This window comes from Plectropomus leopardus, chromosome 14, assembly GCF_026936395.1.
Source record: "Plectropomus leopardus strain MGB_pleo_1.0 chromosome 14, ASM2693639v1, whole genome shotgun sequence".
Lineage (NCBI taxonomy): Eukaryota > Metazoa > Chordata > Actinopteri > Perciformes > Serranidae > Plectropomus > Plectropomus leopardus.
In genome coordinates, this window is record NC_142189.1 from 21265243 (window position 1) to 21289358 (window position 24116).

Sequence of the window (24116 nt, forward strand, 5' to 3'; positions counted from 1 at the left end):
AACACTGAGTTAAAAGGAGGAGGAAAAAAAGAGTTTGAAAAGAGAGGGTGAAAAAAGAAAGAAGGAAGGCCCCCCTATGAAACAACCTACCACCACTAAACACATCTGCAAGTGCTACTGGGATAAGAAAACAAGGGAAAACGACCAGATTTAAAGCAACTACAAGAAGACAAAGTCCCACTTAAAGCAGAAATCCAAAACCAGATGTGCATGAGCTCGCAATTCTGTAAGTTGGGTTAAAAACCACTAACAGATACCATCTTGAATGACATCACCGCATTTTAGGGAATTATTCCTCCCAGCTAGTTAAAGTATCATCCAAGTGGAGCCACTTTGGTTCACACATTTATTTTTCAAAATAAGTGTAAATGTTGCAGTTCATCATCTAGGAAACATATTTACAAGTTTTGCAACAGAGAAATAAATAAGGTTGTATAGAATATAGCAGATAGAAATGGTAAATAGTCTACAATGTACAGCAGCTTTGGCTACCAAAAGTTCATTTTTTCAAAGAAAAAAAAAATCTCAAACTATAGTTTAGTATTAATAAATAAAGCTATGTGAAAAAATAAATAAGGTACTCTTCTGTCCTACTAATTTAAACTATTTTTTTACACATAGAAGAACAAAGAATTGCGTAAGCTTTTACAGTCACCTCTTCATTTTAAAGCACATGGTCATGATTCAAACAGACACAAATCTACTGAGTTACTAAAACACTTCAATATAAATTGGTCTCTAACCAATTTTGGCATCAGAACGGTCTTTGTGTTGAGAAATTGGCAATGGATTGAGAACTCTGATCCCAAACCTTCTCCTATGAAACAACAGTTAGTTTCGTAATGTTTCTCAGACCCCACCCCCGCTCCTTACTGATCAGATTGGTAAGAAGCCTCTAGCTGCAACAGCATGTTCACTTGAGTGGTTTAACATCTCCGTGGGCTTAATATGCCGATATCAAATCCCTGATTAGGGACTTTATCCCTAAAAGAATCCTGCAGGGAGCTCTCTAAAATAAGACAAAAGAAAGCCCAAAGAGCTCCAAAGAAAAGTGCTATGTCTCTTTAACATACTCTGATGTTGTAGTGTGTACCATTACGTACAGTTACTAACAAGCCTACTTTACACTCTTCCACAACAGATAAATCACATGTGAATGAAGAGTTGAGGAACATGTGACAACACTTTTAGTTTCTCATAAAGGTCTTCTGTGTAGGATTTAGGCTGTTATTGACAGGTATATAATATAACATGCAATACACGTTTTGTTTTGTGTCTAGCATTGAGGTTGTAGAACTGAAATTTCTCCTGTGTCAAACATGTAGAACTGCGGTGGCAGATGCGAAAATGCGTACGGGCTTTCTACAGTCAGTGTTGGGTTTGCACGCTGGGCAACTGTTGACAATTTGAAGGAGGCATGCCCATGGATTTATTATAGCGTATGCCCAGGAAGGCCGCTCAGCCTTACCCCTAAATTCCACCGAGTCCGTCAGCGGCACGTTACGGCCGCGGCACGGGCATCTGAAACACTAAACAGACGCGCTTGGTGGGGTAGAGAGCCGTGTGGGGGACGGAGCAAAACAGTGCCGCAGCCGTAATGCTCTGGACATGATGCTGGCGGAATCCCGGGGTTATGTCCAATTTTTTTTCCAGCAGTGGTATTGCAGCAAAAATCCCCACAGACCACTATGTCCATTAAACGAATGACAGAACACCTCAAACTGCAAACAAAGTCAATTATGACTTTTTCTATTATGATTTTTTGAACCATGTGATGGTTTCATATTCGTAAAACTTTCCTTGAGCTGAGAAAAGCGATTTGAAAATCTGTCACACCACAATGAGCCAAGCAGGAACTAGAAAAAAATGTTTATATTAGAAACTAATGAAAAAAATAGTCGTGAATATTATAAAACATTTCTGCCAATTGATGCCCCTAAATCCCACACACTCGACCTTTAATGCTGGGTGAATGTATTACTGTTTTCAGATTCCTTGATATGGGCTCACACTTACTAAATGAAAGCAAGATATGCATTAAGGCTATAGAATTAAGGCTTTAAAATGAAACAACACTAATCACTAATGCTAGCATTCAGTGTGAACAGTACCTTCACACACAGACACACACAGACACACACAAACACACACAAACACACAACTGTGAATGAAGTTAGGAGTGAGGCATGATATTAAAGACATTCCACATAGGTCCAGATGAAGGGTCTGGCACCACTCTGCAGTCAGTAAAAATGACTTCTTGGATGAACATCACTTCAACTCAGCAATTATCGTGATGACGAAGTACAACCGATTCCTTCTGGAAGAGTCTTTGACAGATGAGGCTCAGGGGAAAGACGGAGACCGCTGGCTACCGTATTGCGGACGAGCTCAGAGCGAGAGTTCACATTTCATCTCATAGAATTGCAGATATCTGTCGGACTTTTTCTGAATGGAATGACTCGGGTCATCTGAAGGTAGAAACGGGGCTATTATTTGGGAAGCGTGTCCTTCCTGAACTTGATCGCGGGAATGTTTAGACTGGCATTTTCAAAATGTTTCAATCTGGCCTCACGGAGACACCCATAATAAAAACGAGAGGTGGCCAAGAACAACACTACAACTAGTACAAATACTGTAAAAATATACAAAAACTAAGATGGAAACCACACATTCTAAAGCAGGGGGTTGGATCTGGGGGTGTACGTAAAGCCTGTTGACTTATTATGATTTGGCTGCTGGTCCAACAGGATTATCAGTTCCTTTGGCCTCCCTGCTGATGAAGATGATTACATCCATGAAGCACTGCTGAATTCAGGGGGGGGCAGCATCCTCTACACCCCCTTTCAACTGCAACCCCTGACCTAAAGCTTTTATGCTCCTCTTATTGCCTCAAAGTTCCAGTTTCAAAAGGAGGCAATAATAAGCATTGGAGTGGCTGTGTCCTCTATACGTCCACCCGTCCATCCACCTCCCAGCATCTCACTCCACCACAAAGATCCAAGCACAGAACAATATGGACACATATTAAAAGAAACAGAGGTCACTCGGTTTGTCTCTTGTAGAGCATCCTCGGTTTCACACAGACAGAAGGGTGGGAACAAGGTGGCACCCAAGGTGTGTTTGTGTGCACTGTTTGCACTAATCACCATGGAGACAGCAGTCAGTGAGAGAGAGTGGGAGGTGCCGGACAGCTCTGATCTGCACACTTGTAGCTGTGTGTCTTGTTGTGTTTGTTTTAGCGTGGCGTCCAGTCATTGCCCAGCTTGGCCCTGGGGATGGTCATCTTGTCTGCACAGGTGGAGCTCATTTCTGGAGAGAAATGGATGATGCCGCAGTCGTTCTTCACGTTCTGAAATTTGTTCTCCTTGGAAGGCTCCATGTAGACCACTGAGTTCTTGTTGACGTGCTTCTTTAGGATCACAGTCTAAGCAGGAAAAGGAGAAAGAACATAATCTCTTGTTGTTAGACTGAAGCAGTTCAGGCTTTCATAGCGTGATGAAAGCTCACAAATGTATTTTAGTTTGCGTGAGATGGCTTCTGATAATACTCTAGTTCTGATTTTCTGACACAGTTTTGGATTTTATGATGGATGTGGCCTTGTTCCAGTTGAAAGAACATGAAAAAGGGAAGCAAGGGGCAGCCTCTAGCTCAGGGAGTAGAGCATTCGCCCCATTTAGGCTGAGTCCTTTGCAGCGGCATGGGTTCGATTCTGGCTTACGGCCCTTTGCTGCGTGTCATCCCCATTCCCACTCCCACTCCCTCTTCCTGTCACTCTCTGACTGCACTATGATGAAGGCAAAAAAAGGTTACGATATTGTAACCTTAGTCCTATTAGCAAAGGCAGAGCCCAGCATAGGAGCACCAGCCTAAGCCTACGCCACTAGAATTAGAGTTAAAATATCGTAACCTTTATTTTGTCTCACACAGACTGCGCCCTCTACTGACCACTATGGTTGGAACCCAATAAATGAGACGCCTGTCACGACAGGGAAGATGCTCAGCCTTGCAGCTAATTTCTCTCAAGGGCCACTTGCAGTATTACCTATAAGCCACCATTATAAAAAAGACGTCTAAAACTGTTGACAGGACACCTCAAACTACAAACAGGGTCGATTAAGACTCGTTCCGTTATGAATTTTTGAGCCACTGAGATCTTATATTTGGAAAACTTTACTCAAGCTAAGAAAAGACATTTAAAAATCTGCGACAATGTGAAGTCTATGACCCAAGCGGGAACTCACAGGCGGCGCCACCGGGATAAACACTACTGTGCATACCGCAGAACTAAATCGGAAAACTTGTTTGGCATATGTGCAAGGTGAACAGCTTCCCTGGAATGAATTGGAACCATCTTGGGGTGCAGTATCACCGCATAACATCAACGCAGCCACACTTCTCCTGTACAGCTAAAGGTTTGTCACCACAGCAGTCCCGAAGGTCTGTTCTAGAACATTAATCCTAATATCATGAAAATTTTAGCACTGGTTGTAGCAGAACCTGAAGAATTGAGGAGAAATCTCTGTGACCCATCCACACATTAACACCGTCCACACCGTTAGTTAAATAAGGGAGTGTGTAAACTTTAGCAGTATTTTAAGCATGCAATTTAAAGATGTCTTCTCACCTTCTTCGGGGCGCTGTAGCAGGACATCTGCACCCACTTCTTCTTCTTGTTGATGAGCAACGCCACAACAAGGAAGATAATAATGGCCAGGAGGAGACCAGCCAGGATCCAGGCTGCTGATTGGTAGATGACAGCCATCTCTGTTTGGCTGGGGTAATTCTCACCCAAACCTGGCTCATCTGCGGGACACAGACAACATTAATATCAGATACCCTATAACTTTTTCAGTACCATACCCACCCTGTTAACCAAATCTAAATCAAAAAACAGCTCATTTCTTTTTTTTGGCAGACATCCCAGCTCAAACAGAGAAAAATTAACACTGGGTGTCTAATGTTTAGGCAGAGTCCATTTATTATTATTGTTTAGGTTTAACATAAGTGAGTATAAGTTTCACTCATTCATCAAGGCAGCCCAAACATTCTTTATTAGTATAAACATTTAGAGGGATTGACAGGGAAAGTACACACAATGACGCCAATAACTAGGATTGAGTTACCACTACACAGTGTACTAAAGGGAATAGAAATAGCAGAGTGTGTGGGGGGATTTATTGCACAGGTACCAGTATCAGCAATGATGGGTGGTACAGTGACAGTGGTGATCCACAGCGCAGTCTCCACTGTAACAGAGGCTGTTGTCTTGGGGGCGTTGGTGGACACCATCACCGGAACTGACGTTGTAATTTCTGTTGAAAAAGGAACAAGATCCATTACTGATATCACTGGAGAAACACTCCACATATAAACATTTCAGACTGAGAGTCACCGTTTGAACTCCTCTGTGTCTCGACGAATAAGCTGCATTTATAGGAGCTGTCCCCTAAAACCAATGGTTCACAAGTGGGTTGCTGGTCCATTCTCAATGGACCGCAAGTAACTCAGGAACACGCTTCATTTTAAAGTAGTGTGAATTTCCAGCAGAGCTTTAATTTTGAAGTGTTGTTTCCTGCTGTAGCATGAGTTTTTTTTTTTCTATTACAGCAACTATTTTATTGCCTTGTTCTTGGTATTACTTGGCCGAGCAACTTGCTGTGTCTTTGCAGCATTTTTGAAACTGCATGATCTTAAAGAAATAATATACACTTCTTTTGGTTGCAATGCTATTTATTCATTAAATTGTAAGTAATTACTCCTTATTCTTGCAATATGTTTCATTTTATTTTGCTCTAGGCCCACATGTTTACATTCTGTAAAATATAACTGAGTATGTGGTATTATATCTTATGTGTGGGCCTTGAACCAATGACCAATGAGAAACCCCGTGGCTGGACCAGTTGGGAAACACTGCCCTAAAATTCCACTGCACTGCCTTGAAAAGGCATTACGTAAAAAGCTGTTTTCCAGTGAGCAAATAACAAAAACAAAGGCCAGAAAACGGCTACATATCAGGGTGAACAATAGGAGCCTATGCTGAGGTTTTCCTCTATAGGAAAAGCTGACATGGAGCTTTGCCTTCCTGTGCCGCCGCACAGTGAGCGTTGCGGGGCCGATCCAGCCGGCGACAGGAAACACGTGTGAATGTGCGGATGCTTGAGGAATGTTTTTGCTCCGAGCGTGTGTGTGTATGTCACATGGAATGTTGTTGCGAATGATGGTGTTTGCCCATGTAGCGCCAGAGTGGCTATGTCTAATGAACAAACACACACACATCCAGTCTGGTAACCGGCATTCCCTCAGTTACGCCCTCTTTTTGACAAGTAGCATTATGAATTAGAACTTTCCCAACAACAGGCTGTGCCTTGTTCCAGTGGTACTTACTTAAAAACTCTGACAGTTCTTGCTCTCAGCTTGTGGAAGTGTTACATAAACTACATTTTAGCATGTAATATAAACCAATATAAACCATATTTAGTGTAAAGGTGAGTATATTTTGGTGTAATAAAAATATTCAAAGCAGCTTTTTTTGGCACGAGTCCTTCTAAAGGCAGCTTTCTCTTTAATGAGGCGCACCTAAATACTCACCGAGGCAGTGTGGGCAGCACTGGCCCTTGCGTAAGACGGGCACCCGGCAGTTGGCAGCCGGACAGCGCTGAGAGAAACACTGAATGGTGCCGTTGTTGCAGGTGCAGCTGGTGCAGGCGTTGGCCTTCCAGGAGTCCCCGGCCAGCAGCACGTCTCCTTCGATAGTTATGCAGTACTCCTGCTGGCTGTTGTTCACTGGCAGCAAGGGGCTCAGCGTCTCCTCTGTGGTTGCACACAAGTATAAACAGGGTTCATAATGAAAATTCACAAAGGTTGAGGTAAGACACACGGCTGTCTGCTAGGTCATTTTCCAGGCTCTTTCCTTGCTTAACAGGACTTGGTATATAAGGTTATAGTTTAAGTTAAAAAGATAATTCATATTTTTTAAAGTGGGGGTATGTGACATACAGTAGACGACAGTCAGCATGCCAAGCAATGTGCTGCTGTGAAAGGTTCAGCAACAAAACATATTTTATTGACTTGAAAAAATCAGGATCAGTTTAAGTATTTTCACCACTTTACTTTCCCATCACACAGCCTGTAATTTATTATTATTACTATAATTTATTGTTTATTATTTATTATTATTATTGTGTGGCTTTGATGAATCAGAACTAACCCTTTTAAACACCAAAGTCACACAAGCTAACTTATTGAGGCAGCGGTTGACCAGCAGCTCCTGTGCTCAGCAATGTTAAATCAATGTTTTTCTTAACAGAGTTTCGCTTAGAAGAACACTCTTAAGGTAGTTCACTTAAATTGACTTTTCTTTGGGGGCTAAAATACATTTAGTGGCTTCCCCCATTCACAGCAGTACATTGCTTAGCTTCCATGTTGAACTCCAGCCTGCTTCTCCAAAGTGGAGGTATGCTGACTTACAACTGCTGTTTGTAATATACTGTCTATGCATAAGTACCTCATAAAACCCAACTTCAAAAAAATCTGAACTATCCCTTTAAGCTTGAGGAGCACTGCCATTTTCAAAGGAAAAAAACTGTCAGAGTTAAATATAGCTGCTTCTACATGACTGCTGTATTTATCCCATCTGTATAACATCTCAATCCACTGAAGTTATTAGGCCTTTAGGGTTACGTTCAAGATAAGATGCTTTACTGTATGTTAAACACAAGCACAAGTGACTCCATATGGCAGATGTCAGCTCAGTGAAAGGCCTTATCTCTCCGTCTCCTCATACCCCGCAGGCCTGAGATCTATGGCCTCCTCACGACCAAAGACTTTGGCGAGGTTGTACACACTGCACTACCCTATTGTACACATACATCATAGGGCCTGTCAGTGAGATGTGTATTATTCCCACATTCCTGGTGACCAGGCCCATACATATATCAAAGGCCGGCCTCTGACAATCTGCTTTTGTGAAGGGAGATGCAGCGATAAGGCGGCCCGGCATTCTCAAGGAGCGACTCTCAGGCGCAGTCATGCATTGCTGATTTGTCGGCCTCATGCTCGGGAGTGCTTGGGATATGTTGACTCTAAGTGTATGAGAAGAGGCTAGAGTGTTTGGGTACAGTTGTAAATAAAATATGCGTGCGGTTTTCGCCTAGACATTTGTGTCAAAGTTTATTCCCATAACGGGAGCATTAGCACAGATTCAGCAAAATTGGTTGCATTCTCAGCCTTCCAGCTATAAGCTATGTATGAAGCGCCGGTTTGGGCCGCTGGGTGAAAGCAGTCCACATGTGCTGCTGCCTGCCTGGAGGATGTAAATCCAACCGGTCTTGGCTGGTTTCTTTATGAGTCTGTGTGCCTAACATAAAACTGCCCGACAGAGTGCAACATGCAAGACCTTCCAAAACCACATGCTGATAGAACATCCAAAACAGCTTTATACTTTCCTGCTCACAACCCCTAATTCTGTTGCCCGCTGAGTTTTATCTGAAATTACCCCTGCATTCCTGTTTTCTGTTACCTGGGCATACGTGGCAACAGGTGTCCTTGTTCCTGATCGGTGTCTGGCAGAGAGCTGGGGGACACACTTCAGTGTCGCACAGGACACGTCCTTTCCTGCAGGTACACCGTGTGCACTCGTCCAGGTTCCAGGTCTCCCCCTCCACGTAAAACTCCCCCCCAGGGGCTCTGCACACCACCATGTCCATCCCCTCTGGCTGACCGCTGCCTGACTCATCTGCAGGAGAAAGAGGAGCGAGGGGAAAAAAACAGTCACGTGTGTGTATTCAAATTCACATTCTGGTCTGTGCCAAACATTCACTCAGCCCATAACAATAAATACCAGATGACAAAGTGAAACAACAGTAAACACTGTCATAGGTTACTCGAATTAAGACCCATGGGAGACCCGCTGACATTAGAAAGAAGCCTTGGGCAGTTTCGGGTGGCGTCCAAGTTGTGTTTTGACAGTTGAAAACATCTTTGTGTCCAGCAGAGTAGCAGACATCTGCAAAGAGTTAACCTGTTGTCCCCTGACTGCAAAGTGTGTGTAGCTTCTGATAGTTGTAGACATTCTTTCACTCCTAAATATTTGAACAGCCAACTGAGTCACTTCTCCATAAATATCCAGCATGAGTTGGAGGGTTGTGGATTTAAAAAAAAAAATGTGGGTGTGGATCAGTGTGCCTTCCATTTTTAGAGAAACAGACAGAGACTGTGTGTTTGACAGTCAAAGTAGTCAACAAGTCAAAGGCCTAAAAGCTAGCTAATGATCCAAAGATCTCAGATGAATGAGCTGTCAGGGGACTGTATGCTGTGGGTTGCCAAGAGTTTTGTGTGCCTGTAAGCAAGCTTGTGTATTATTCACAACCATTTCTGACAGGTAGTCGAGTGTGTAACCCTTTGAAACCTGGAGTGACATCACTGTTGGTGGTGCTTTCAGATGCCTTTCACAAGTATTTAAACCTGTGAAGCCTGAGCAAAATGGTGTGATTTCTTCAAAAAACATGGAGAGAAGGCGATAAGCAATTTAGTAAGATATGTTTCAAAAACTGCAAGAAATTAGTAGATTTAGAAAGTAATTTTTAAAAAGCTAGAGAAAAAATGTCTTGGGAAAGAAGACAAAAGCTAGGGGAAAACGATATATATAATGTTACAGAATTAATATAATACGTAAGCACTTTTTCCAGGTCATTTCGTTGTTTTTACAATACTATTTGTCTGTTTTTTTCTTACTAATTTATACTATTAATTATAATTATTTTCTTGTACTTTTTTTTTTAAACAAAATTTCTTGCAAATTTTTGGATCAGTTCTTCTTGTGTTGCTCTTTGCCTTCTTTCCATATTTTTTTCAGAAATCTAGCCAATTTTTTCAGCTTTTTAAGGGTTAGGTGAGTCCAAAGATGTTAGTTCAAATTTAATAACAGATGAGATATTGTATGTAGGTACCTGTGGAGCCATGGCCTTAATTCATTGTGTTGTAATTTCCTGGTAAGAACTTTCCAAGAGGTTAACTGCACAAGAAACAGCCAAACTGATCTAACACTACTGGTAGAGTTTATTTGTTTGTTTGTTTGTTTTTTTTACAGTATTTAATTCTGGCACTGGTTTTCAGATATGAGAGAAAATGGAATCAATTATACTATCTGTGTATAATGCATTTGATTATAAACTATTTTTTGCATGCAAGTCTGGAAAATAATTTAGGCATACGCTTTTTAAGCCTTGAAATTGTATGTGGAAGGTTTTCTACAGAAGATTAATGAAAAAAATAATTGTATTACAAACAACAAAATTCCATGACTTACACCAATTTCATGACTTTTTCAGGCCTGACAAATGAGATTTTAAAATCCCAGCTTTTCCATGACAGTGGGAACCCTGACCTGCACTAGTAGGAATAGTGGCCTACACTATAAGTTTGAATGACCAGGAATCATGCTCATATGAAACCAGGATAACCTTAAAAATGGTAATATCCTTTAAAACTCAACGTAAAATTAAGTCACAGTGGAATTGCAGACACTTACCCTCACATGTAGGACAACACTGGTCAGGCCTCACAACTGGATTAGAACAGCTGGGTACGGGGCAGGATATGAGCACACACATTTCCCGTCCAGAGTGGCAGTAGCAGTCGCGGCAGCCGTCATGCCAGCCGTCACCCTCCTCGTATCGGTGTCCATTGGAGGTGAGGCAATAGCTGGGCATTGGGGCAAGGGCAGTGGTGCTTGGGACGTGGCCACTTTCTAGAAACACAAAGATGAAAGTCACAGGCATTAGTGGGGTGGCTGAGGACTCATGGAATAGCTGTGCAGAACTTCAAAAAGCAACAGAGTCTGTGAGAGCGAGGAACCTTGTAAATTCACTGTGGAAATTTCATTACGTACATTTATGATTTACAGTAAAACAGGCCAGTATTATTGAAATAGGTCCAATTTCATTAGAGGCTGAAGTGGTTATGGTTCCATATACTGGGACATTCATCGGTCAAGAATATTTGATCCTCCTTTATTGAGTTATTATGTCAGAATAATCAATTTATAATCCAGCCACGAATAGAGCCTAATACATTTCTAACAGTTTTTGTCAGCTGACAAAAAAACTAAAAAGTTGTAGCTGAGGGACATGTAGATCTTACTCTTAAGGGCCCAAGTTGCGAATAAGTGGGCCCCAGCATGTGTTAAAATCAACAGGGCTCTTAAAGTTTGTAGGGATCCACTGGGATCTGGAACAAACACTGTGAACTGTACGAAGTCGCAGAGTTCAGGCAGATGTTTCTTGTCTCTTCTCTTTCATTACACACAAAAAATATACTTCCAAAAAAAGTTTCCTATCCCTAAATATTTTAACAGTCCACACAGAGACTTATACAAGAGTTTCCAAATCAGGTAAACAGCAGTTTATTTGCAGTAGCCCCTGGTGTGAGAGTGTGTGTTTTAGGAGATGAGGAGCCAGCTGCACTGATCACCTTACCATACAGGAAAACCACAAGTATATTTGAATCTGAAATATTTATAATGCAGCCAAACTGGCAAAATAAACACATCACATAAAATGTGGTGCAGCGCAAATATGGCATCTGCATACTTGCTTTAAACTTGGGGTTGAGGGAATCTAATTAGAGTTGCACACACAGCCCCTGGATAGAGCTAAACACCAACAAGAACCAAAACAAGCATCCAAAAAAGTCACCTCAGTGGAGCAGCAGAAGGTCACAGGAAATCAAAGCTGCAGCTTAGTGGCACAAATTCAACTCTAACAGAGCTCTCCTATCTCGCACCATCCTCTGACCTGAACCCTGGTGGAACTTTAGTTATGTGCCAGAGTTACTCATAAAACTCTTAAAGTAATACTTCAAGAGAAAAGGGTGCTTCTGCTCAAGAGGTAGAAAACCTACAACTACCAGAATGCTATGCGCCTGACGTAATGTAGAACAGTCTGTGTGAAGCAATGGCAGCCAGCTGCACCTCGTATTACAGTTAAACGTGAAGCTAAAACATGTCTCTGAAAATATCTGAGGTGAGAAATATGCAACTCAGTAACGCAATCCTGGTTTATAGTTGATGAGCACTACTTAGTTTTACCATTTGACCATTTTACCATCTGTTATTTCGGCTACAGAAAGCGGTGGTGCCCAGATGTCATATACATTTATATATATATATGTGTGTGTGTGTATATAGCCAATGGTTAGATGTATTTCTCTGCATTTTGCAGCAGGTGATCTCTACACCAGATCAGATCAGTTACCTTTACACATGCAGATGGAGCAGCCCTTCCTGTTCTGTTGATAGCCATCGCTGCAGTGCTTGTCACAGGTGAAGGGGGGACACTTGACACAGCGACACATCTCGCAGCCGTGCTTGTTTCTCCTGCAGGGCAGGAGAACAGACATACACATGATGAAGCACACACACATATATAAAGTCACACTCACTCACACATATATAAATAAAGCCACTCGTGTGCAGCTCAAATAATTAAATGTAGATTAACAATGAGGATTCCTCCAAGATAAACAGAGGTCTAAGGGAGCAACATTGTGTTGTGAGTGAGTAAAACCCAGATGCTCGAGTCTGGTATAATCAACATCTGGACCTGCTTTCCCCCTCTCAATATTAGCCGCCTTTGAAGAAGGCCAAATAAAAGGCCGACACGTGACATCCCTGTGGTTTGCACATCATACCAACCCCAAAGACTCTGGAAGGAGCAATCTAAAGCCAATTCAGATGCTTTCAATTCACCCTGCTGCCATCCTTATTGCTCCAAAAGCCTTTGGTGGACATATAAGAGCACCAAAGATAAGAGCTAATGCGGGCTTGTTGATTGGGAAGTACAGAGAAGATCAGACAAACAAACAGAGAGAGTCCTCTGATAGTGAGGTAAATTAAATGACAACGTAAACTGAGCAGAAATTAACTTGAGTCCAGTTGTAAGAGCATTAAAGGGATATACTCACAAACACAGAGAGAAGTTTGAAGTGCAAAAGGCTAAAAATAGGAGCAGTTGGATCCAATTATCTGCCTAATAAAACATGGATGAGCTGCAGGTTGATAAATTGTGAAAAACAGATGAAAAGAATGACCTGTATCTACACTTCTTACATTGTAGACACCCAGTCTCTCCCTCCCTGTCTCTTTCAGCCTCTCTCAGCCTCCCTAGTGTCTCTCCCTCAAGGTAAGTGATGATATCCATTTTATGAAGCAGTGGCCTCATTAGGCCCGGGTAATGACTTCATTAATCTTCATCTGCCAGGCCAGCATTTATAAAAAAGAAGCCCTTGAAGTCATGGACAGTGCTGCGTCCCATAAAGAGGACGGAGCATCTCAGGCAAACAGAGGACCCTATCTATGCTGAAACAGCAATAACAGCTATTGAAACAACACTGTGAGGGGTTGGCCAGCGCCTCACTGTACAAATACAGAGACAGAGAGCTGCGACCTTAGAGCAAGGCTTTGTTTAAAGATGGTGTGTGGAATGCCAAGCAGCGCTTTGGGCTCCAGGGGGATAGAGGGGGCTTGGGGAGGCACTGGGGGCCCTCGAGGCCCTGGGGACTGCTGGCTCGGCACAATTTCCAGTGTGCAGCAACTGTGATGGCCAGGAGAATGCCATTCATGACCCCCTGAGGTCACAGTGATGATTTTGAGCTATGAAGGATGGAAAACACAACTTCAGCTGTAAGAGCTGCCCTGAGAGTGTCCTTCATCTGGACTGTTAACACTAGAGAGAGGAGTGCTCACAGTTTACATTCATCGCGCTTTGGAGACCTTCAGTTTTGGATATATTCATTACAGTACTCACAGGATGTCATCAATACAACCAGTATAAACACAGGGACTCTTTGTGCCTTTTGTTTCGTTGTGGTGGCTGCTTGCAGAGGTCCTGTGTGAGAAGACAGATCTGCATTGTAAGGCTGGCAGGCTCTCAGAGGATTTCAGGACTTCTGAGGCTAGACCTAAACAGCTGCTTATGAAGGATAAAGCCAGGACTTCCTGCTTCTTCTTTTCCCCACAGGGTCCCCCTCATCCTCTCTCCACTCCTCTCTCCTCTGCTCTCCGCTCCTCTGGTATCCTGTGCAGACATATCGGGCCCATCTTGAGCCGTGGCTCCACAGCATGCATGGTTGAGATACCCAAAAGAATCCCAACTGTATACGTTTCATAAAGGCCGCTTTTGTCCTGATGTGTTTTTGATCGTTGTTTTGAGACGGAACGATGATTTATGAAATGAGAGTGGTGCCTGGGGACCAAGCAGTGCCTGTAGAGAGCACTTCCAGATGTTTGATTGGGTTAAATGGGATTAGGAGGAGAGGAGTTGCAAGGGGGGCTGAGAGGCTGGTGCGGACCTCACAGTGAATTACTCACACACAAACATGCACAAACAGATTCAGAGACCTGGGATTGGCCACCAAGGTAGGCCCTTTGATCTTGGATGGCAAACTGCTGTTGCAATAGCCTGTTTGACTTCCTTTTCACCAGGACCAAACAAGCACTTGATAACATATTGAACTTTTCATTCAACCATACCAGTTTAAATACAGAGGGTGACTGATGGGGGAAACTTTGTTAGAGCTGGGGTAGGCAGTTTCATTTTAGCATCCTTGTGTGAAAATCCCATGATAAAATTTGAGAATGTTGTAATGCAAGTGGACTGAGAAACTCAAAACCCTTTTTTTTTAGACTTGCTTTTATGTGATGTCATTTTTTATTAATTTTTTAAAAGATTTATTTTATGTATTTTTATTTCTTTCTTTTTTATTTTCATTTCATCTATTTTATTTGTTGTTTGATTGCTTGTATTGTTTCTGTTTCTGTTGTTTTTGCGCTATCTCTTTGTATAATTTTATTTGACATTATGCCTCCTGCATCTTGCATTATTTGTCCACTTGTTTTTAATTTTATTCTAACTCCACCCTAGTTTCTTTTCGCATGTGTTCAATAGGACTGTTTGGCTCTCTGTTGTATCGTCGTCTGTGTATCCCATTTCTGCTTTGCTTTGTTTGTCAAAGCACTTTGTAGACTCTGTTTTTAAAGGTTGCTATATAAATAAAGTTGTTATTATTGTTATTATTATTATTATTATTATTATTGTAGTTGTTGTTGTTGTTGTTGTTATTATTATTATTATTATGCACCTCCTCTTGGCTTTTTTTAGGTTAAGAAAGGTTTTTTTGTAGCTTTTAGAAAGTTTAGCTGAGGCCATTTCAGAGATGGCATTCCTATTGGCTGTTCTACAAAAGCAGGCACATGTGCATGTCCCTTTGGTAAGCACCTGATTCAGTGTTAGAGATACTGGCAAAATGCTTTAAGGAAGGACAGAAATGTTGCTAACTTTACTGGGAGCCTAGAAACACAGTGTGTCCTCCGCCTTACTCTCCCAACCAGCGCAAACCCCAGTTATGGGGGACAGGCCAGCCCTGACTCCCCGCCGGATCAGCAAACTTTCTGTTTCTGCTGTTACAGAGGTTAGATGTAGTGCTACTGCTGGCACCCGGCCCTCTGTGACGCCTGGCGCTGAGAGGGTGGGCTGTCCGAATTTGAGCTGCTACAGTCACCGGCCGAAGGTCCTTATCCCGAGCTACTGCTGCCTCTCTTCTCCTGGGGAGGCAGTCTACAGCAACAGGGAGTGAGGTCAAAGGAGAGTGGGTTGGCTAGTTAGCTAATTCTTATCTCACTTGTGTGAGAGAGAGAGAGAGACGAGGAGGAACTGAGAGAATGCACTGTGTGCAACTGTACAATAAAATAGGATTAAATAAAATATATGGGAAATACTGAGTTAATGTATGAAGTATGTGCTTATGTCTGGTGGGAGGGGCTTAGGACAGAGAAGGGGAGCTGCAAGAGGAGGGTGTATTGAATCTGCCTTTTCCAGATTTCTGCTTACCCCAGCTTTAATGGAATTAATAAAAATAAACGCCCGTAATACCTGATTTTAAGACTGAACCCTTCTTCCTCGAGTAAAACTTTGGAAATTATGATACCGATCACCTATCACCGATGTTAAAGAAATTTCAATCACCACTATACACTTAGGTTTTTCTGACTTGTGAGCATGAGGAGTTTAGCGCGTCACATCATTGAGAGCCACAGATTTTTCTTTAGCCTTTGAACAGGCTGAAAAAACTGTTGACAAATGAGTGCAGCTAGACATGGGGGATGAAAAAACTCACTGGGTGTACTTACACATATCCATAGGGGCAAGTCTTGGTGCAGGTCAAAGGTCGGCACTTGGGCACAGGGATGCTGCACTCGCAGACCTCACAGCCATAATCGTCCCTCTCGTACCCCATTGGACATTGCAGGGAACAATATTTTCCCAGGTCAGGGCAGGAGTCATCTGAAAGAGTTGAGGGAGAGGTCATCTGATCACGGGCACAGCAATCCATCAAAGGCAAAGGCACGAGTTGCTGTGGGGCTGCTCACAGGAACATTCTTGTGACAGAGAACTTTAAAAAGACTGTACGCAAATAAGCTGTCACGGATACGAACATGTCTTTTGTTGCTGTCAAAACTAAATGGTTGTCAAATTGTTTTGACATCAGCATGAACACACAGGTAAATACAGCGCAGTATTTACACTATTATAATGCAAATCTGCAAGAAGCAGTATGTAATTAATCATGTTAATGCTTCTTTGAGAAAGTCCCTGAAACTTTAACCCTTTAGTTCCAACACAAAGTGAGGAAAGTAAACTTACTGTTGAGACACTGGCAGAGTAGACATCCATTTTTGTCTTGCTGGAAGCCATAGGGGCAGTCGCTCCCTGACAGGGAGCAGTTTTCCAGGGGAGGGCATAGCATGGGGCTAACTGTTTCGTAAGACGGCTCTGAAAAACAAGAGACGAAGGAGGTTAAGAACTTTGCATGAGAGCAACAACAATCTGTGATTTCTTTTATGATTTTCTTTCTGGTTTTTTTTTTTTAAATATGTGTGCTAGGATCCCCTCAGGTGTTATACCTCATCGATGCTTTTGGTGCCAACTGTAATAGCTACCTATTTACACTGCTCTTATTTTTGGAGTAAACAGTAATTACAGATAAATGTAGAGCAATTACACCAGGGTGGGTCGCACTGTAAGGGGGATTATACCTCTCCGTCTTATTGTGTGGAACTGTCTCCCATTAATAAGTTGAATGTGTCTAAAAAGCATAGCTCTAGGACTACCAGCGGAGACAATAGAGTGTCCCCTGGACTGAAGTTAGACAGCCAAGAGCCTCTTGAATCAGGGCCAGCTTTATTGTGAAGCCACAATAAAGGATGAGGATAGCTGGGAACACACAGCCATAGCACCATAGCGATTCCCGTCAATGTCCCTCGCCACGTTCTGTGGGAGGAGCAGCCCAATGAGCTGTAACTAATTACACTCACAAAAAAAGGATCCACTTCAATTATGTGGCCTCCTGTGTTAAAAGCACGGCATAGCCTCGCACACACAGGTGGGTCTCATTTTGGCGGGCAAGGGTAATAAAGGAACACAAAGAACCCTGCAGCTTGAAGAATGCTCCGTGGCCTCCCCTTTAATGAGCCCATGCCGACATGGCCTCTGTAGCAGAGCTGCGGGGCCACAGGAGCCTCCGACGTGTGGTATGTGGGTTATTATGTACCTCGTATCTATCTGAGCTATACGTTAGATGTGATAAATACCAAACACCAACACACCTTCACAGAAAGGACAGCACTCTCCAGGGATCTTGACAGGGTACTGGCAGCTCTGTTTGCAGGCCATGGCCGTGCAGTGCGGCTCTCCATCCACACACTGACAGAAGGTGCAGTCGTCTTCTTTCCACTGCTCCTCATGGGCCCGCAGCTTATTATTCACCCAGCAACTGGCTTTAGTGCTGTCCATCGACAATAACTCCACATCTGACAGGAAAGAAAGGACATACGCCTTGTGGGTTAAGGAATCTTTGATCTGATTCTTTGCTAAGTCACATGTATAGTTTGGTTTTTTGAAAGGAATAAACCCAAAGCGACAGTCTAATGTACCTTATGCTACATCCTCTACTGTAATTCAATTAACAAAAGACGGAGTAAGAGCAGAGCTGAAGGAAGCAGGATACTCCACGAGGGAGCTAACAATATATGGAAACTGGCTTGTCACCAAGAGCTGTTGAATTTTAGATGACTTATCAAAATGTATAAGTGGGAAGAGGCCCCTGGCTTTATGCCAACATACATAGTGACTGAAGTTGAAAAGAGACAGACGAGTTTTAGGGTATCACTATGTCGTCCTGAGAGAGATTTGATCATTGGAAACACAGCAAGTGTGATGACGTTCATAACTGCTGGTCCCCACAGTGTCCACTCACCTTTTGGCTGAAAGCCTTAGCTCATCCATAGAGTTTCAGCAGTTAGCTCTGATGTCAAAGGCTAGGTCAGTGTTTGATTTCAGTCCAAAGCAAACTAAGAACTTTGCATGGAAAGCAATTTTAGATCTGTAGTTATTAGCCTTAAGTAGGAACCATAAAGTTGCGGACAGTTTAAAAGCCAATCTGTGAAGCTGTTCGGCTCAGCTTGAGGTGAAGTCTGATGCCTGAGCCCAGCTCTGTGAGCCTTTTGTTTCATTTACTAAAAACAGTTTTAATTGTTTTTGCTGCACTGTTTATTGGTAACAGAGGCAGGTTAGAAGGTGGTCTCAGCATTTTCTCTGTGTGTCAGGCTGAAACAATGGTGCGTTCATATTTCTGTGTGTTTATGTGTTTGGTGCGGCTTACTGAATGTGTGTCAGAGGGAGAAAGGGTGCTGTGTATTGTGTCCTGTTTGCCCTATCTGATCCCAGCTGAGTTTTGGCTGCTGCGGTTCTGTTCATATGGCTGTGATTAACCTGAACGGGATCTATTTTTCCCTCTCCTTTTCTCTCTCTGCCTCCACGTGTACAGGTATGTTGTATCATGACCCTTATGCTGACATTTTAAAGGGTCACTCCAGGATAATATTTTACTTCCACAAACCTCAGGAACTAATGAAAGACAGCTAAAAAAGAGTAGTCTGAAGTGATGCAGCAGAAGCCCAGATATCCAGATAGTTTGTCCCTTGTACTGGTTAAGCTCCAAAAATCCTGAGGCCTACACTTCCCATAATGCATCTTTTAATTTGCTTCCTGTTAAAAAATTTGGTGTCTCCAAGACAAGATTATACTTTTTAGCACCTACTTGTATGCAATATGATATAGAGTTTTAAGTATGAAAAAAAAGCATCCACTTTAAACTTGCCATACCTTGACGTAATGTGCAAATGACTAACAGGTTTCTTCTGCTAAGATTCTTCCTGCAGTCCCTCTCTCTTTTTTTTTGCATCTTAAGTAAATGCTGTTTTCAAATTGTCCTGTTATTACTTAGTTTCTAAGTTTCATCTGGCAGACAAGGAACAACATTTATTTGGAGTCATGTTTCTGGCCACCTGACAAGTCCAATATTTACTCTCCTTTCAGCTCTGTTTTTGGTCTCCACCTACTTCTGACAAAAAAAAAATCTGACTTAAAAGTTCATAAATACCCCACTGTGCTCACAAGCTCGATGCTAACTTTGTCTGTCTGATGTTTGGATAGCATTTTTGCTAAAAATGGCTGCCTGCCCCTGCTAAAGTCAGTAAAGCTGTGGGCTGTAAAACCAAAACAATGAGCTGAAAGAAGTTAAAGTGCTTTATTGAGCTGAGGGGAACTGCAGAGTGTGGTGATACATCTCTAAGGCTGAACTTTTTCACATAAGACAAACATTTGATCCAGTGTTAATGGAAATATTGATTGGTAGAGGTTTAAGAATAATCACAACCAGGTAACCTTAATCCAGATCAAAAGCATTAAGAGCACAGCCAATGTTCCCCGCAAAGAGCAGTGTGTTACGTGCTTTCCATAAGTAAAAGATGAAAGTATTCCATACTATCTAAATGCCTACATATTCCAGGCGTACCTCCAAAACTGACCTAACATCATCTCCTCATGTGCCCAGTCAACTGAGGCCAAGGAGGCCCAGGCTAAAACTGGCAACCATCTCCATCACTGGCTTCTGGCAGACTGTAATGTGGTTGCCATATGCACTGCAACCCCATTTTTTTAACAAGTGCACATAACAGAACTCCCTACCTGGCTTTGAGCACATGTGTTTTGCGATTGGGTTCCCCCATTAAGCCAGAGCCAGATATAACAAAGTCAAACCAAACACGGTGAAAGGTTTTTATGTTCTTAAGTCTCCCAAGTGGAAATGAATACCTGGCTGGCTCTTTAGTGTGTGTCTTGTATGCCAGTCATGTTAACAACTGTGGCAGCAGGTTATATGAGGAAGCCATTAGGGTAGGGTCACTGGAGGTTAGTGTCAGGCATGGTGGATTTTGATATCACCTCTACCTCTAATGCATCAGCTTTCAACTCTTCAAGCTGACCACACAGGCCTCCTCGACTTAAACCTCAGTGGCACAAGTGTAGAACAAAATCTCCTGAGTCTAGTGTAATGTTTGGCAAATCAAAGACTTTAACCGCCAACACAGACTGCAAAAAAGAAGTGGCGCACTTTGTGATTGGCAAGTTGCTACCACAGCAACCTTACAGTTAGGATAGACTGTCAATCAGCATAAAGGTGTAGCAATGTCTATCCTTTCCAGCTCCACCCTTAAGTCCAGATATGATCACCTTTGCTTCGAAAAAACGGCAAATTTGCCATGCTCAAGGCTTCAAAATGGAAGTCCAAAAACCACGGGATGACGTCACAGTGGCTACGTCTAGGGCTGCCCCTTTAAAGTCGGAGATTCAGAGAGTCAGAGACCCCTCAGTCAACTGAGATTGCTTCAAGTTGAGCAGTCATTTTTTGTTTGGTTTGTTTTTTTGTTTAGTCAGTGTGCTGTGCAGATTACTTCTGGGGACATTTTGGTCTCCAGATATTGCTGCAGACTGAGCCCTCTTGACTTTCACGCTACTCTTTGATTTAAGCAGCTGCGCCTGTAGCAGCAAAGAAGACTTACTCAGCATGGAGGGAGAGACAGAGAAACTGCTCTTCTGCTCAGAAGTTTACAGCTCACAGCAAGTTAAGACGCTGCATCTAGTGTCAGCAAAATATGTTGCAAATTTGCGATTCATCATTAGTGCCGTTAGATGACATTATTGCCGCTGTCAAATGCCCTGCAGAGCCGATTAAAACTTAACAACTTTGTATGGAAAACCCTGCCATGTCCACTCATTTATACAGTCTATAGTTGCCACATGTTAACAAAATAATAAAGTAAATGAGCGTACCTATGCAGACAGGGCAACATTCACCCTCTGGAATGTAGAAGTTTTCGCAGTCCAGCTCAGCGCACTCAGCCTTGGAGCAGAAGGAGATTCCTCCCCGGCACTGACACAGCCAGCAGGGGTCCATGCGATACACTTCTCCCTCGGAAAACTCCTTCCCATTGTGGACACACTTGGGAGTGACTAAGGAGAGGAACAAGGAAAAGCAGAATTCAACAGATGCTGACAACTTTAAACTAAACACCATTTGGGGATGATAATGCTTAGCACACTATACAGTTGACGAAACAAGGCGCTGTGCTCTGTCAGGTATCCATCACATTTGGCAAAAATTAACACAAGGATTCTCTCCTCGTGACTGTATGTGAGAAAAATGCAGTTTTTCATCACAAATGTCAAGTTTGATCAGTGAGAGTCTATCAGAATGGTACACAATCAATTACAAATTCATAAACACACATCTACTCATTTTCTGCTATTGATGGAAATGTTTATCTGAACCAAATGGTGCTGAGGCAGACTATGATGGCTGAGGTTAAGCCTGTGGGGTGGAATGGCATTTATCAGACAATGAAGCCAAGTCCACAAGGAGGAATTTCACAGGGATCTATCAAGTCTTGAAAAGGTGTCGAACTCTTGCAGAGGCGGGTTAAAGAAAACAGTAGTGGGTCTGAGTCTTTGGCAGAATCTGGGCTCACAGTGCTGATGGCAGGTGGAGTGAATCAATGCTCTGGCCCGCTTTTCCCAAAAGCATCTTAGAATCTCGCTGTGTTTCCTCTACTATGAAATCAAATGAGCTTAGTTACAGCACCATAAGAAAACCACGGTCTGGTCGTGTGTACAAACAACAGGCCCAGTAACAACCAGAAGACGGAAAGACCTTGTCATTGCCCGCTTGACACTTAAAGGGACAGTTCACCCTAAAATCAAAAATATATTTTCCTCTTACCTGTATTGCTATTTATCATTCTAGATTGTTTTGGTTTGAGTTGTTGAAAGTTGGAGATATCGACCGTAAATATGTCTGCCTTCTCTTTGATATAAAGGAACTAGGTTCGACACAGCTTGTGGTGCTCAAAGCATCAAAAAATACATTTGTAAAACTCAACAGCAATGCCTTTTTCCAGACAACATGACCCAGTTACTCAAGATAATGAATAGACCGTGTTGTGAGAAGGCCTATGTAGTGACTTTTTTCTTTCTATCAATCTACATCCACCAACCGAATCACTGCACAGAAGGAAGCATGTATGTACTGCTAGCTCACCTAGCACCACTGAGCTAGCTAACATTACAGATCAGCCGAGGAGGACGCTCTTCCTTTCGTGTGGTGTTAAGGTAGGTGGGTGTAGCAGTGGAACAAAGTGGTCAACAAATTATCTTCAGTAAATGGGTCATTAATTTCTGGAAAGAGGCATTGCTGTTCAACTTTTTCAAATGTATTTTTGATGCTTTGCACACCACAAGCCGAGTGACATCTAGTTCCATCATATTGGAGAGAAGGCAGGCATCTCTACGGCCGATATCTCCAACACTCTGCCACTCATGCCAAAACTACCTACAATGATACATAGCACCACAATTAAGAAGAAAAATATGCATTTTTGATTTTGGAGAGAAATGTCCCTTTAAGATCATGCATAATAACTATAATAACCACATGAGTTGCAATTTCCACAAAATAAAAATAACATGATTCGTTATTCAAAATGAACAGTCGTTTTTTAGCCAAAGGAGCAGGAGGATTACAGTATGACATCTCAATGTTAATACTAGATTACTCATACAAACGCACCACATTGGTTTGGGTGACTCGACTTTCTAGGATCTTAACAAACCACACAGCGACTCTTCATCAAACACACCAACATTCAGGGACTGAGGCAATGTGGTTATGTAAGAAAGTCTCCAGACTCATAGAAGAGTAGCTGCGCTAGTTAGGCAAGTAAATGCATCGCACAGATGCAAGCAGATGTGGGTGCCAGCGGTTACTATAAATGAGAGGCGGAGGTTACGACAGCATCTGTACACCATACCTTCGGGTGCAGACTTATAGCGTCTGCTCCGATGACCCTATGCCTCCTGACAACCAGCACTGTGCTCTAATACAAAGCAGGTGGGCCAACTGAGTTGAAAGTAGAGTGGGATTTGTTGATCTTTTATTCTCCGCCTTGCCATCTTTTCTGTTCCATTCTTTCAGCCTTTTTCCTCTTTCTCTTTCTCTCTCCTGCCGTCCTGCTTTGCGTGCAGCAAAACCAAGCAGAGAAAATGCAATAAGCACTTTAGCTGGCCTAAATCAAAAGGCATGGCAACGTTTTTTAACGCTCACAGAAGCAATAGGAAGTCACATGAGAGGATGCTCACATGTGATTTCCGCAGTGTTTGTTAATGGTAATCCCTAAAACAACTTGCGGCACAGAGTCTAAATTCCAGTCATGCTTTGTGATGTTCAGTTTCCTCCAAATTGAGGTGAGGATTGGATGTGGAGATGTGGATGGGCCATAAAACAATGACCCTAAGCTTGTCTAAATCATTCATTACGGACTGTCATACTGACGCATCTTGTGGTTTACAGCCAATTGAAGCAAAGCCGCAGTGGGAAACATGAGTTTTTCCCAGAGTAGAATAATGATGGGATTTATTAAAATCAACTTTGCAGTGATACTGTTGATCAGCCCAGAATATCAAATGACAGAGCAGAAATATGAGTTTAACTTATGTCACAAAAACAACCACTCATCAGTGCCTGAGGAAATGGTTGTTGCGTGTTTATAACAAACTCATACTGAGCCCCCTGAGAACCGTTAGCGCGGTGATGTCAGCCTTATTGCCTAACACTGGCGTAAATCTCAAAAGAACATGTGGAGTCCCAAAACCTCCTCTGCATCCAGG

The 24116-nt window shown here is 42.6% G+C and overlaps 1 protein-coding gene across 1 annotated transcript in view; it reads right to left on the bottom strand.

The window, feature by feature from the left end:
- Nucleotides 1-332: 332 nt before the first annotated feature.
- The window catches only part of LOC121953658 (cysteine-rich motor neuron 1 protein), a 45041-nt gene continuing 21257 nt past the window's right edge, over nt 333-24116 (bottom strand). Inside the window, exons 5-15 of the mRNA XM_042500845.2 lie at nt 21228-21407; nt 17663-17866; nt 16701-16829; nt 16187-16340; nt 12255-12376; nt 10532-10750; nt 8522-8737; nt 6592-6813; nt 5193-5315; nt 4628-4806; nt 333-3427 (exon numbers count right to left, since the gene is read on the bottom strand). Of these exons, the coding sequence (XP_042356779.1) occupies nt 3239-3427; nt 4628-4806; nt 5193-5315; nt 6592-6813; nt 8522-8737; nt 10532-10750; nt 12255-12376; nt 16187-16340; nt 16701-16829; nt 17663-17866; nt 21228-21407 (1937 nt within the window). The 3' untranslated portion in view covers nt 333-3238. The remainder of the gene's footprint in view (nt 3428-4627; nt 4807-5192; nt 5316-6591; nt 6814-8521; nt 8738-10531; nt 10751-12254; nt 12377-16186; nt 16341-16700; nt 16830-17662; nt 17867-21227; nt 21408-24116) is intronic.